This window comes from Hyperoodon ampullatus, assembly GCF_949752795.1.
Source record: "Hyperoodon ampullatus genome assembly, chromosome: 5".
Lineage (NCBI taxonomy): Eukaryota > Metazoa > Chordata > Mammalia > Artiodactyla > Ziphiidae > Hyperoodon > Hyperoodon ampullatus.
The window spans coordinates 67,741,052-67,757,352 of record NC_136918.1 but is presented as its reverse complement, the minus strand read 5'-3'; the positions used below and the strand labels follow the sequence as shown (position 1 = coordinate 67,757,352).

At 34.5% G+C, this 16,301-nt stretch overlaps 1 protein-coding gene across 1 annotated transcript in view; it reads left to right on the top strand.

The window, feature by feature from the left end:
- The window catches only part of SMC4 (structural maintenance of chromosomes 4), a 34,357-nt gene that overhangs the window by 3,752 nt on the left and 14,304 nt on the right, over positions 1-16,301 (top strand). The window contains exons 5-12 of the mRNA XM_079704678.1: positions 817-993; positions 8,308-8,472; positions 8,743-8,870; positions 9,378-9,518; positions 10,180-10,330; positions 12,082-12,246; positions 13,760-13,993; positions 15,805-15,990. Of these exons, the coding sequence (XP_079560804.1) occupies positions 817-993; positions 8,308-8,472; positions 8,743-8,870; positions 9,378-9,518; positions 10,180-10,330; positions 12,082-12,246; positions 13,760-13,993; positions 15,805-15,990 (1,347 nt within the window). The remainder of the gene's footprint in view (positions 1-816; positions 994-8,307; positions 8,473-8,742; positions 8,871-9,377; positions 9,519-10,179; positions 10,331-12,081; positions 12,247-13,759; positions 13,994-15,804; positions 15,991-16,301) is intronic.

Here is a 16,301-nt window from a genome sequence, read left to right as displayed (position 1 = left end):
TTTGGTTTTGTTTTAATTTTAATATAAACAGCTTTAATTAAATCTACGTGGTGGTATATATTTTAATTTTGTTTCGTAGTGCTTTTCTATTGTACAGTTTGGGTTGGAAAGTAGATTGCCAGTAAATCAGATTTGATTCCATTGCTTATTAGTTACACTTGATTTGTGTAAATTTTAAAAACCATGATTTCAAAATGACATAGCTTTTAAAGGAAAGCAAGTTTTAATGTTAAAGCAGATTTGCACTTCATTTTTTAAATTTGTTTGATTAAAATAATAGGGGAATGTAGTTGTCAATTCTTTGCAATTTTTTTTACCTTCAATTAATGATAATGGTATTCTTCACCCAAAAAAGAAAAAAAAAATAAGCTGTATCATCCCACTACTATACCTTCCTTCCTTTTTTCTCAAATCATCTCTTGCAACTTTTTTTTAATGGACTAGTAATCTGTCAACATGGTTTAATAATTTGGGTGAGTTTGTTTTGGATACAGTGGGTTTCTTGTGCCCCTTCATCAATTCTTTTCTCAGTCAAATATGTTTTTAGGCTTGAAGGTGGGGTGTTTTCTTTTTTGTTTGTTTGGTTGCTTTGACTTTTTGGTTTCTGTGATCTATGAGGAAGGAATCAAAGAACTTGAAAAATTATTTCTAATCTTTGCTAAGATTAATTCTAAGAACTATTGTCAGTTTATGTGCATATTCAATTGAAGTTCTTAAGCCATAGAATTGATTTCAGTATGAAGTGAGTGAAATTTGGAGCAAACCTCTGACTTAATACCAACAATTGTTTTCTGGTTTTGTTTTTTCTCAAAACAGGAAGGGGATGATTATGAAGTAGTTCCTAACAGTAACTTTTATGTATCCAGAACGGCCTACAGAGATAATACTTCTGTTTATCACATAAGTGGGAAGAAGAAAACATTTAAGGATGTTGGAAATCTTCTTCGAAGCCATGGAATTGACTTGGACCATAATAGATTTTTAATCTTACAGGTAAATTTATTAAAGGTATTAGAGGTTCTCTCGTTCTTTTTTTCTTCCCCCCTTTTTTAAAAATAAAGTGTAAGGAATTTTTCCCTATTGGATGAATCCTGTATTTTTGAGGCCTTAAAGTACTGTAGCAGCACATCATGGTTTACATACTACAGTCAAGATGCGAATCATTATTTGCTGCTCTAGAAATTTAAGGAAATTCATTCAGAACTGTAATTTCATCATCATATGCTCATTTTATGTTTGGGTGGACTGACATACTTGTTCCGCTCTAGCAGCACGTAAATATTGGCGTAGTAAAATAAATATTAAACACCAATATTATTGTGCTGCTTTAGCGTGACAGGGACATAGCAACTATTTATCATTTCTGTGTGTATTTCTCTTTAAGATAACATTTTAAATGAGATTTGTTATCTTTTAGTAGTTCTTTTCCTTTACTTTTGTTCTTGTTTGTCATCTCTACTAATACTATATACTCGAAAGAAAAAAACTATATACTTGGTATTTCACAAATTTACCTGAGCACCTAACTGATTTAACTTTTTTTTTTTAACGCTTAGAATGGTCAATTAAAAGCTTATTCAAGCTCTTTGTTTTGTTTCAAATGGCCTACTTGAACCACTTCTACTGGAAGATCAGAAAGTAACTGATATTTCATTCTTAAGTATCACAACTTTTAAAGTCTTTTTAAAGGGGTATAAATTAAGTACCTGGTGTTAAGCTGATTTTTATTAGAAACCCTGTATTCTTTATCTGAGTAAAGATATTTTCTACCAGTGTTGCTTGGTAAGAAAAATTCCTTATCTTCTCTGTCTTACCTTTCAAAACTGTTCTTAGTGTAAAACATGGCTTTGTCAGACATATTAAAATTCCCTTTTGATTTGAGGCTATCTTCTTTTCCTTTGTCCTACCTACAATCACCAAGAGCACAATAATAAGAGGAAAACTATTGTGATATAGAAATAGCTGCTAATATTCTTTAGTGTCCTGTACTACTGATTTTAAACTAACTTGGGAATTTTGGTTTGATACTAAAAGTTTGATTAGTATGACTGAGTGTTCCCAGTAAGAAACTTATAAAGTGTTAGCCTTTGTTTCCATTTTAGTCTATATTCTTCAACTGCTTTTTTTAAAAAAATGTTACTTTTAGACGTACATAGTGTATGTAGAAGGTAAAGAAATATTCTGGGATGACTTATGTTAATATCTTCAGTTCATTTTTAATACTTCTATAACCCAAACTTATTTTAAAATCGATGTTGGGAAATCATCAGCAGATACATTTCTAAATAAGATTTGAATTTACATAAATGTGGGATTAAAGCTGTGTGTGTGTGTGTGTGTGTGTGTGTGTGTGTGTGTGTGTGTGTGTGTGTGTGTGTGTGTTTTAATCAGATTTAACTTTTATGGACTTTTTGTATTCTGGGATTTGATTTGGTTAATTATGGATTAAAGATGCCCCTTTAGAATACTAAATTTGATAGTGATACCATTTTGCAGGAACCTATCATTGTGTTTATCTTATTTGCTGTTTATTTACTGTCACGCAGGGATAATCAAAGTTTTACACCTGTGCATAGACTCATCAAAATAGGCTGCGTTTTAACCCTTGAGAGGGTGATTTTTTTCCCTTGATATTGCCTCTGTATACATAATTCAGTAAATAAAGGGAGCTAAATAAAGTAACTTCCCAAAGATGTAAATAAGAGTAGTTTTTAAATTGTAAACTTTATATTAAATATGTGCTTCTTAAGTGCCCAGGATGCTTAAGCCATTTGTCCTCATAACAATCTCAACCTTTTTATGTCATCTTAACAGTTACATTGTTTAAATCATTTTTAATACTGAGATAAACTTTCCACATTAACAAATTGAATTCCATTTGATTAAATTTACAGATAAGAACCTTAGAAACTCACCTGTTAGGAAGAAGAAGCAGGGATTGGACTAGATAGAACGAATGATGCCCTATTTAAAAGTTTGAGGGAAAGTGGCAGTGGTTTCTATGGATTTTTATTTAGTTCCTTATCAAAATCTTAGACTCCTGCACTAGAGATATAAAGCACTTGAAGGTAAGTAAGAATGCAGTTTTCATTACCTTATCTCCCACTAAATAACATCTTAAAAACTAGCTGTGGTTTGGGAGGCTGGGAACTTGGAGACATCAGAATATCATCATCTAAGACATAAGTGATTACTTTGAATAAAATGTATAGGCTGTTTGGCCAGTGGTAGTGATTAACAACCTAAGTAATATAAATCCAGCTAAAGTGAAAACTTATTTTTAAGACTAAAAAGCACTAAAGTTTAGAAGTCCATAAGAGTAAACTTTTTTTTTAAGTATCTATAATGGTATAGTAGGGTCTTCAAGTAGACATTTCTAGTATTTGAAGTCATTTAAAATTTCATCGTTGACTATTTGAATGAATGAACTAATGAGTCACTATGCTGAGATGCTATAAATGATACAAAAATGGTAGAATTCTGTTTCTTGTCCTTAGCGGCACTTACACACATGCCTTCCAAAAGTGTTAGATTATAATTGGCCGTTGTGCTTTTTATGTTTGTACATTTCCCTGTTTATATATACCTTGTTTGGGAGCTGCTGTCCCGCTGTTATAACATAAGTGTAAACAAGTGGGGTTTTGTTAGCTCTGTGTAGCATTTCATGGGTAGCTAGTTTTGTCACAATTTTCAACTTCATATGCTTTTTGTCTTCATATTATAAAATCTAAACTAAAATTTAAAACAACCAAAATTTTGTTCTTATTGTTTAGTAATTTGGAGATTGGATTAACTGAGATCAGAGTTGTTACCTAGTCATCTCCCTTTTTCTTTTCAGTATACTTATTCTAAGCCTGGCATAACATAATAAACTTATTTGGATTCTGGTCTTTTAGCCTGTAGAAATAAGTCTGTGCTATATCAAAAGAATTTTAGCTTTATCAATAGTACTTTAGTTATCCAAAAGTGTCTTGTTCAACCGCCTCAACTATATGAAAGAAAATAGGAAACTACCCCTAAGCATCCAAAATAGATATTCAGCAGTCTACCTCCTAAAGCATTGTTGTTTCTGTTTATGCACTTAATTTAGACAGATACTAACCTCAGTCATTTGGTTTCTTGCTCTCTGTTAGTTCACAAAGAGCAATTAGAATAAAATTTATCAGAATAAGAGAAAGAACAATAACTTACATTACAGTGGAAAACGGAGAAAATAAAAATATTACCAAGGCAAAATAAAATTTCAAAGCCTAGTAAATCTGGGCCATTTAATTTTGATGCAAACGCCCATATTTACCTTAAACCTCAGGTCTTATTAGGAAAAAAGCTTTGTTATAGCTATATACTATACTTCAGTTTCCTGTGGTTCTTGCTTGCTAAAATTTGGATTCTGTTTCAATAAAGATAAAAAAGCATCATACCTATTCATTCCTCTTAGATTTTTTTTTTTTTTTTTAATTGTGGTACGCGGGCCTCTCACTGTTGTGGCCTCTCCCATTGCGAAGCACAGGCTCCAGACGCGCAGGCTCAGTGGCCATGGCTCACGGGCCCAGCTGCTCTGCGGCATATGGGATCTTCCCAGACTGGGGCACGAACCCGTGTCCCCTGCATCGGCAGATGGACTCTCAACCACGGCGCCACCAGGGAAGCCCTCCTCTTAGATTTTTAAGCTGTATTCTTGTAAATTAGATTATTGAGGAATGCTATAAATGAATCACAATACCCTGGTTTGCCGTCCACTTCAGTAAGTTATGGATTAGGCCTTGGATGTTATAAATATCCTCTTGAAGTATGTTTGCTATTTTAATGTTACTTTAAAAAACCACAGATGGGGCTTCCCTGGTGGTGCAGTGGTTAAGAATCCACCTGCCAATGCAGGGGACATGGGTTCGAGCCCTGGTCCGGGAAGATCCCACATGCCACGGAGCCACTAGGCCCGTGCGCCGCAACTACTGAGCCTGCACTCTAGAGCCCGTGAGCCACAACTACCAAGCCCACATGCCACAACTACTGAAGCCTGCGTACTTAGAGCCCATGCTCCACAAGAAGAGAAGCCACCGCAATGAGAAGCCTGTGCACTGCAACAAAGAGTAGAAGCCAGCACACAGCAATGAAGACCCAATGCAGCCAAAAATAAATTTATTTAAAAAAAAAAAAACCACAGATGGTATTTCCACAGTTGCTTAGTATCTCTGATATAGTGTGAATATAAGTTAAAACATAGGAAGTCACTAGTAAACAACAGTGAAAAAAATTGTTTAAAACCTTGTTTAGTATACTTAAGCTATAGAAAATAGAAATAACCGTGGGGGGGGCGCCTACAGAACTTTGCCAGCTTCAGATGGTAGCATATAGCAACTTGAAACTTTTTTTGTCTCATCATGCTACCACTACTTGTGATTTGGAGCTTTGAGTGGTAAGGTGACTTTAAATTCAGATTGATGCTTTAAAATTATTTCTGAAATGTGTTGAAGGTATTGCCCTAAATTAAAACTATATAATTTCACATGGAATAGGTACATTTTCTGAAATATGAGTGGTTCTCTAAGCAGACTGTCAACCCACAGATTATACATGAAATGACACAAAATGGAAAAAACGAAGAAAACAAATAGTAGCAGGTAGTAAGGCAGAGGACATCAAGGAACAGAACCACAAGAAAGGTCCCAGGTTGTCTGTTATTGAAATACGGCAACAGTCCTAATTGTCCCGTGACAGGTAGAAGCCTAAATGTTCTAATAACCTGTTGATTCAATAGTGCGAATCTGATAATAACCGGTTTTTTTGTTTTTTGTTTTTAATGAATACCAATAATAAATTAAAACTGAATGTTATATGGGACTTGAGGTGGAACTATGGTGATTCATAAACGTCCTTGTATTTCACTTGAAAATGTTTTTTTCTACTGGGCAACCTTGTTAGAATGAAAAATCAGAACTGTATATCCTTCATTTTAATTGGAAAGGGAGGAACAGGTAACCAAAAACAAGCAACCATTATGCTTTATTCAAAGCTAGGCGTCTCCTAATGGTGATATTCCATCTCTTCAATAAGTAATTTGGCCAGGAAAAGTGTGATACCTGTGGAATATTTTTATCATTCTTACACCAAATCATAACTTCTGGTTACCTGAAAAGTGTATACTTAAATAATACCTTATAGTGATTTGACTCAGACATGTAAGTTCTCTTGGCATGGTTTTTCATTTTTCTTAAAATAAGTTCAGATATTCAAATTGAATTAGGTAGAATATTAGACTATCAAGTGTCAGATATTTGGACTGTAAACACTAATACAAAAAAGTTAAACTGGGGCTTCCCTGGTGGCACAGTGGTTGAGAGTCTGCCTGCCGATGCAGGGGACGCGGGTTCGTTCACCAGTCCTGGAGGATCCCACATGCCGCAGAGCGGCTGGGCCCGTGAGCCATGGCCGCTGAGCCTGCACATCCGGAGCCTGTGCTCCACAACGTGAGAGGCCCGCGTACCGCAAAAAAAAAAAAAAGTTAAACTGACTACTTCCAGATCAGTGATTCTCAGCTGGGGGTAGTTTTGCATCCTCACCCCCAGTACGTTTAGCATTGTCTGGAGATAGTTTGGGCTGTTACAGCTGGGGGAAGCCTGATGCTGACATCTAGTGGGGAGAGGTCAGAGATATTATTAAACATGCTGTGATACCCAGCATAGCTCCCCACAACAAAGAGTATTCAGCCCAAAATGTCAGTAATGTTGCTGTTGATAAACCCTGTCTAGATAACAACTGAATAAGTCTCTTGGCTTCTTCAGTGGCTAGAGTCCCTGTTGTAATCTAAAGCTTTGGACACTCTTCCAGGCTTAAATCCTGTCTGAAACTTAAAATTGTTATGAAAATATTTGGAAAAAACTGATAATTGAAAGCAGAATAAAACATTTTATATAAATAGCTACATATTTTAAACGCTAATATTTAGTTAAAACTAATTCATACATACCCAAGGTTGCAGAGAAATCTAAAAAATAACAGGCTCTTAGGATAACATTTCACTTTGTATTTTATAATCATGTCCTGTTGTCAAAGTACAGAAAAGTGATCATCTGTAAAAAATGTTTAAAATTATACCCTTTAATGAGTAGATTTTTTTTTTACACGGAATCATAGTTCCCCGACCAGAGATCGAACGCATGCCCCCTGCAGTGGAAGTGCAGAACCCTAACCACTGCACCGCCAGTGAAGTCCCTAATGAGTAGATTTTAAAATGAGCTGTTTTATCGTTTCTTTTATCTTTAAATTTTTTTACCTTGTATAATTATGTTGAGGATTTTGGTAAATATGACGCCTTGTCATTAGCAAGTTTTACCCCAGATTTTTAAGGTTCGTTCATAAGTACATATTGTAGATACTTAAATTGAGAAAGACTATATGCTTTTTTTAATATATAATTTTTAGAAAAATTTTTCAGTCTTTGCTGTTTTTCAGAAATAAAGGGGTATTTTTTTTTTTCTATTTGTCCCTTTTCTTCTGTTGTAATAATATAGAGTATAAGCAGGCTACTGGTGTGAAGTAAAGTAGCAGCAATTTGCCTGAGCATTGTTCAGACAAAATTTTCTTCCCCATCAAACTAAATGGCTGCCTGGCAGTCAGCCTTGAAAGTTACTGATTGTGATTTTTTTTCTTCTTTTCTCTTTATAATTAAACTGCATAAATACAAATATATAATGTTAATCTAAAATTTTAATTACACTTCAAAAGTTGTTGTAATAATGAGGGCAAGCAAAAGTTTTCCAATGTTGTATGTACCAGGATCTTTAGTTTCCAGTCGGTTGGATTTCTTCTATTAATATTATTACCATGAGAAATAGTAATATTTCCTTTTTCACTTAATGGTCTTGTTTTTAGAAAGTTACAGCATTAAGTTTGAGACATTCTTACGAAGCCCAGCGCTTGCTGAGGAACTCATAACACCAGGTTTATAGAGAAACCTTAATGATACTAACCATCTTGGGACAGGATTCCTACTACAATTTAACCATGAAGGGTCTTAGAAAATTCTTTGTTTTAGAATAGGAGCTATAATTCTGTTAATAGTTGAAAATGTTGCCACAGTGATTTAATTGTAGATTGTATGAATACTTTGCTGAATTTTGCTTAAAACTCTTAAGAGTATGAGTGGAGAGAACATTTTTACTTTTATCATATTAAATGTCTTTAAGCTACTGATTTAAATCATTTAGTTGTTCATTAGTGTTGAATTTGTTCATTGTTTCTAGTTCTCACTTAAGGTTGATGTAGCTAAACATATGCAATGAGTGTGAAATATTACTTTTTTTAAAGGGTGAAGTTGAACAAATTGCTATGATGAAACCAAAAGGCCAGACTGAACATGATGAGGGTATGCTTGAATATTTAGAAGACATAATTGGTTGTGGACGGCTAAATGAACCTATTAAAGTCTTGTGTCGGAGGTTTGAAATATTAAATGAACACAGAGGAGAGAAGGTGAATCTTCTGTAGACTTTAGTTGTATTGTAAACCAGAATGTTTTCTGTATTAACTAATTTTACTGAGCTAGATATTCAAGTTATAGTCATAATCATTCAGGCAGAGTTTAGTGTTTTAGGTTGAATTTTATATTTTTCTTATTGGCATTTCAGAGGAACATTGTTATATTAATGTAGTTTATATGTTTATCTAATGTTGGCATATTTTAAATTCAGATTGCTCAAATACACTTCATATGAACAATCTCTACACTTTTAACTTTTGTAGTTAAACAGAGTTAAGATGGTGGAAAAGGAAAAGGACGCCTTAGAAGGAGAGAAAAACATAGCCATTGAATTTCTTACCTTGGAAAATGAAATATTTAGAAAAAAGAATCATGTTTGTCAATATTACATGTAAGTACCTTAATTTATCAATTTTTGTATTAGTTTCTGGCAGTAAGTCTAAGCCCTTCTCTTTTCCCATATTAGAGAAATGTGAAGACTGAAGTTTAAAAAATTCTAAAAGTTGTTTTATATGATGAATTCATTAAATTAGGGTTGTTTACCATAGTGTCGAAGTTGACTTTTAAGTTTCCTACTTTAAGTTGGGAGGTGGGTTCACAAGTATTGCTATGCTTAATAGTTTTACATATACATTCTTTTGAATTCATATAATAGATCTAATTTTGTCTAATTTTGTTTATATGGAATGTCTAATTTTGTTTATATGGAGCCTATTTTGTTCCTAATTCTAGCCTTGACCCTGGGTTGGTTTCCCCCCTTCCCTGTCAGTAATCCTAGGTAATTGTTAATCGACTGTGGATAAGAATACTTTAGAAACAGCTGGTTTTACTAAAATAGTTAGAGAATTTTAGAAATGGTATTTTAGGATCTCTGATATCTTTTTTTTCCTCTCTCTAGTTATGATCTGCAGAAACGAATTGCTGAAATGGAGACTCAAAAGGAAAAAATTCATGAAGATACCAAAGAAATTAATGAGAAGAGCAATATACTGTCAAATGAAATGAAAGCTAAGAATAAAGATGTAAAAGATGTAGAGAAGTAATAATCTTTTAGAAAGTACTAAAAGTATTTAATTATTTAATTACATTTTATTGCATGTATGTGTGTGTGTCTGTATATAAACTTACTGCCAGCACATGCGTGTAATACATTTGCCAGCATATAAAATGGTCTCCTTTTGCAAACAAAAAACTTAATTGACTTACATCTAGTTGATGATTATCACAGATTTGAGTGCCCAACACTGGTCTTAAAATAATGCAGGATGCTACCCCCTAGTGGCAGAACATAATAACAACAAAACATCATAGCAAGCATAAGCATTTAACCTGACAGGTTAGTCGTCTTAAAGTTTTCATTACCTTTCTCATACCAATCTTCAATGACACCAATATCCCTTACCTATGCAGTTTTCTTTTTTATTGTTTAAAATGAGTTTTGCTTATTTTTTATGGTCAAATTTTTCTATACCTAGACATCATAGTCATTATTTCCAATCCAGCTTAGAAGGACAAAATAACTCCTATAGTCACACATTTTAACAGCTCCCTCAAATATGGGTGGAGGAGAGGGTCAGCTTGAAACGGGATCCTACCTTATAAGAACTTGGAAACATTTATAACCAGGCAAGGTATATAAGGTGGCTTTTAAAATATCCGAATGTCCAAAATAGTGACTGAGAATTTTCTTACTTTGCTAGGAAGCTGAACAAAATTACAAAATTTATTGAGGAGAACAAAGAAAAATTTACAAAACTAGATTTGGAAGATGTTCAAGTTAGGGAAAAATTAAAACACGCTACAAGTAAAGCCAGAAAACTGGAAAAACAACTTCAAAAAGATAAAGAAAAGGTAAGTTATAGTGGGGAAATTCTTAAAATTTCAGGTCTGAATATCACGTGTAGTTTTTATTATTTTTCATGAATGTTCTTGCCCCATACTACCTAAGAGAATGAGTTGGGATTCTGAATGTTAAGTGTTTCAGGATTTACCTCAAGCTGATTTTTCCCCAAGGGGAAATCCTGTATCCATTGACTTTTGAGTTTTAGAGCTTATGTTTCTGATATACATTGTTGGCAAAATATTTACCAAATCAGCAATTCTATTTGGGTGACAGAATAATTTTCTTCTTCCTAGAGTGTATGATTTAAAAAGATGTTTTTGGCTACATATCATAGATTTTTAAAAATAGTACCTTTGTCTGCAGAAATCAAGTTAAGAGTATCAGCAGGAGTTTCCCCTTAAAAAGGAGGGAAGGGGAAGTTCGTAATTTACAGCAAGTGGTTGATTAGCTAGACTGAGATTTCAGAAAAACAAAGATGAGGTTTAGACCAGAATGCCTAACTTGCTGGGAGCCAGACTAATAAATCAATTAATTTGGGGTGTTTCAAACTATATTCATAGTTTAATCAGATATTAATAGATGAGGCACACAAAGCCCCTCCCCTCAAAAAAGTTTTGTACCCGGCTTCCCTGGTGGCGCAGTGGTTGAGAATCCACCTGCCAATGCAGGGGACACGGGTTCGAGCCCTGGTCCGGGAAGATCCCACATGCCGTGGAGCCCCTAAACCCGTGTGCCACAGCTACTGAGCCTGCTCTCTAGAGCCCGTGAGCCACAACTACTGAGCCCGCGTGCTGCAACTACTGAAGCCCACGCGCCTAGAGCCCATGCTCTGCAACAAGAGAAGCCACTGCAATGAGAAGCCCGTGCACCACAGCAAAGAGTAGCCCCCCAATCGCCACAACTAGAGATAGCCCACGTGCAGCAACGAAGACCCTACACAGCCAAAAATAAAACAAATTTTTTTTTTTTTAAAGTTTTGTACCAGATAATTACATGGTAATTATGAGACAGGCTCTGCTTTACCTTGTAAGCATTTTCCGAATGCATTTGTTCACAAAATACTTTATGCTCAGTACAGTAACACATCTATGTGAATCAGTGTTTGAGGGACACCATTTTGGGAAATGTTTAATTTCTCTGGTAATAGATAATCAGAATAAACAAAATAGCATGGATTTGATAGAAACCCCTGAATTGGGCAGATTAAGCCAAATGTAACTGTAGTAGAAATAATTAGCCTTTAGGCATCAACTGTGGAAAAGTGATTACTACTGGAAGGTATTAATGGAATAAAATATTAGTCCTATGTGGTGACTCTGGAAGGGTAAAGTTGGGAAAGATCTTAGGATTTGAGGGAGACTGGGGGTGTATGGGTGATTTGTGGTAAGTTGTAATGCACTTTGAAGGGTACTTTAGGGAATTCCATGTACTCAGACCATATTCACAGGTGAAGAAGGATAATTACAGCCTAAAGTTGGAACAGAAGGAAGATCTACTGCTCAGCGAGGAAGAATTGTCTTCCATAAGGAATCAGGAATTCGTAGAATTAGTTTTACCATTAGACTGAGAGAACATAGAAATTGCAGCAGATGATTAAGGAAGTACTTGCTAAAGCTAGCTGCTTCAAACCTAATTACAATGAAAACCGCAAAGATCTAGAAGATCCTGAGAGATACTTTTAAATAAGCCAAATATTGATGGTGTTGGATAGCCTAAAGGTACATGCTTCTAGTAACTTTAATTTGTTTTATAATCTTAGGTTGAAGAATTTAAAAGTATACCTGCCAAGAGTGAGAATATCATAACTGAGACAACAACTAGAAACAATGCCCTTGAGAAAGAAAAAGAAAAAGAAGAAGAAAAATTAAAGGAAGTTATGGATAGCCTTAAACAGGAAACACAAGGGCTTCAGAAAGAAAAAGAAGTAAGATTTCTTTATCAGTTGGCATATATTTTGGTGGCTTTTTTTTTTAATCTTGAAGATTGTTTTTATAGTAATATTAAAAAATGAACTCTTAGAAGAAAAAGTTTGGACTTTTAATGTCTACCATTCCTAAAAATAGTTAGCCTAGACTCTTTCCCTTTTTTGTTGTTGGCTTTCTCGTTTAAAAAAAAAGTTAACGAGAACTTATAGTGGTAGAAGAAAATACTCATCAAATACTTTGTTTTATGTGCAGTTCTTTGTTACACGTTGACTTCATCATCAAATTTTCTTTTTCATCTTCTCATTATTTTCTTGGTAATTTATTGGTTACTACCTATAAATGCTTGGGACCACACTAACCATAGATGACATCTCCTTTCTTTGCTTCTGTAGCTCTTCTGTGATAGTTTTAAAACCATGGCTCATGTGTCAGTTCTTGGCTCAAATCCTAGGTCAATCACTTATTATCTCTGAACTTGTTCAGGTTATGTCTCCAAGTTATCTTCCTCAAAATGCGGAAGAAAATATTACCCATCTTGTGAATCTTTGTGAAAATAAAACATGTGTTTACTTACATAAAGTGCCTAGAAAGTAAGGAATTAATAAATATTAGCTACTACATTATGTTAGCACTTCCCTAAAACAAGAGTGTGAGATTGTCTCATTGGTATGTCTTGTCTTCCCAACAAGAGTATAAGCACAGAGTTTAGCTATCTTTGTTTATATTCACCACAGCCTTTTAGACAACACTGAGCATGTTAAGTAGATATTTAATAGATGACAGTAATGGAGTTGAATTGACTTATGTTACTTAAGACCTGTGTTAATTATACCTCCGTGAAGTGTTTTGGAGTTTCTTTACGGACTAAATTGATTCTGTTTTGAAATATGGACATGTTCTAATATCATACTATATTACTGGGCCAATGCTTTGTATGTGAAATAAAAGGGCTAGGCTTTTTTGTAAGGGCTTTTCTTATTCCATTATTCTAATAAGTAGATCCTTTCTACACAGTCAACTACAGTGGTACAATATTTCTACTCACTCATCAAATTGTGACTTGCGTTGGGGATTACCTCACCTTACCTCTAAAACTTAAAAAGATTTCCAACATAAATATACTTGAGGAAACTTTCTGCTGAGTAGTCCTTATACCTTACCGTTTTAGGTAAGGTAATGTGGAAAGACCATGGAATCTAGATTTCAGATCCACATTTTTGTTCTCTTTCAACCACTCTTTCTTTGTCATTTTAATCTCTAAATTGAGATATTAGATATTAGTATGGTATCTACCTCGTTAAGCTCTTGTGAAATCAGTTGGGCAAAGACTATATACCGTGAACATTCACAACTAGGCAAAAACTGTTAGTCCATTCCACTTGTGAAATTTATTTCTGTATATTGTGCTTGTAGAATCTATTAAGTTAAATTCAAAATGTATCGTTTCCATTTCAGTTTAGGTTTGAAAACACATATATTTCGGATTTAATGGGGTCTATCATATTTTAACAGAGTCGAGAGAAAGAACTTATGGATTTCAGCAAATCAGTAAATGAAGCACGTTCAAAGATGGATGTAGCCCAATCAGAACTTGATATCTATCTCAGTCGTCATAATACCGCAGTGTCCCAATTAAGTAAGGCCAATGAAGCTCTAATGGCAGCTTCTGAGACTCTCAAAGAAAGGAAAGCTGCAATTAGAGATATAGAGGCAAAACTCCCTCAAACTGAACATGAACTAAAGGAGGTAAATCTTCTATATTTCATCTGAACATTGTTTATGATCCCTAGTTTTATTTATTTTTATATTTACGTACATTTTTTTTTTAATCTCAACATCTTTTTTTTTAATTTATTTTATTTTTGGCTGTGCTGAGTCTTCGTTGCTGCACACGGGCCTTCTCTAGTTGCGGCGAGTGGGGGCTCCTCTTCGTTGCGGTGCGCGGGCTTCTCATTGTGGTGGCTTCTCGTTGCGGAGCACGGACTCTAGGCGCTTGGGCTTCAGTAGTTGTGGCACATGGGCTTAGTTGCTCCGTGGCATGTGGGATCTTCCCTGACCAGGGCTCGAACCCATGTCCCCTGCATTAGCAGGCGGATTCTTAACCACTGCACCACCAGGGAAGTCCTGATCTCAACATCTTAAGTGACTGGTACATAGATATTTTTGTTGTTACTGTTTAGTGTAATCTTTCCCAAAAGAATGGGGTTAATATTTCAGTATTCTATCTGATACGAATCGAGACTATCAAGAAGCTGCGTTCTCCCTCCAAGTGTCAAACAGCAAATAATATCACTGCCGCCACCATTATTTCCCATGGTAAAAATTTAAACAGAAGAAAGTTTTTTGTTTCCCTAAATCTAAGTGTAGACAACTTCGGTAATGGTAAAGGAAAATCACAAATAAGTGTAAGTGTGTGTGTGAACAAATATGCTAGTCAACTATCTTAGTGTATTTTTTTCCATTTTTGAATTTATGAATGTAGTTTCTTTGTTGGGACTGCAAGTTGTTAAACTAATCAAGACATCTGGCTTATTAGCTCATCCATGTCCTCTGCTATCCTTGAGTGAATTAGACATCTAAGGAATTTCATAACTTTAATCTAAAAAGCATCATTAGGCAAGATGGCAATAGAAAATGCTGCTTGGAGAGAAATTACACAGAAAATGAAGTCTTTTTCATTTTAGTAAATGCACACCGCTTGGTCATCAGAGAACTTCATGGCTGTGTAGAATTTAAATGTAAACTTAAGTTATATTCAGTGACTACTTCTATCTTCCTCATGATTCAGTTTATTTTTGGATAAATTACATCTGTAACTTGAGCTTTTATCAATCCTTTAAACCAGTATGACCGGTAATAGAGGTAATAATTTAAAGCCAGGAAGTGAAGGAGAATGTCAGAAAAATGGCTGCTCTAACTTGGAGATTGAGAAACTGAGAATTAGGCTTTTTGTGTGCATGTGTGTGATTCCTCTTGTTGGCAGCCTGACGTTTTTGTTTAGCAATAGTACTGTTCACTCATCATGCTCTCCTTCATTTCAGAGCTATGCTTTTTTTTGTTCTTTGTTTTCCTTTATTTAATTGGATATAATAATATATGCTATATGATACTATATAATAAATCTCCTTTTATTTAAAAAGCAAGGCACAGTGTAATCATAGCCCTGCCCAGTCACCCATAACTAGAGTCCTGTACTGAGGTCTGTTTTTGATTAGTGTAAGAATATAAGAATTAGGGCACATTTATGCGTAACTGTGTGGTGCCAAACTGGGATTTCCACAACCCTAACTTTTCTAGCTCTAGCAGTCAGTGCACTGCTCCTAGGTCTATATTGTGTTTATATTCCTTATTATTGACCCAAATAATTTATGCCCCCTTTAAAACAGAAAACCCATCCATATTTTTCAAAATCAAACCAACGGTTGCAATGTGACAGCTTAGTCCTGGTTCAAGTGTTGATTATTGGCCTTTCCTTCTTTTTTTAGGTATTACAACTAATTCTATTCTGTGATAGGGTGTAACCTTCTGGGATTCATTTTATTTATTTTCACCTTTAGAAAGAAAAACAACTTCAAAAACTTACACAAGAAGAAATAAATTTCAAAAGTTTGGCTCGTGATCTTTTCCAAAAAGTTGAAGAAGCGAAGAGTTCCTTAGCAATGAATCGAAGTAGGGGGAAAGTCCTTGATGCAATAATTCAAGAAAAAAAATCTGGCAGAATTCCAGGAATATATGGAAGATTGGTAACGTAAATTTATTTGTAGATGACTGTACATTTTTCTCCGATATTATAATTTTCTTACCTTGACTTAAAGAACTGTATATGAAGTGTCTCTGTACATAAAATAACACTTAACTTTTGTTTCTTTTAAAGGACATTCATTTTTAAACATTTTGCTCTTACACTCAGGCATGATAATTCTTTGTGGTATGGATTTGTTCATGTTACAGATAGTTTTGGGTTTTTTTTTTTATTTTGTATAATTATAGTCATTTTAAGAAAGTGATCCAACTCTAGTGATAAACTTAACGAACTCCTTTTTTCTTTTTTTAA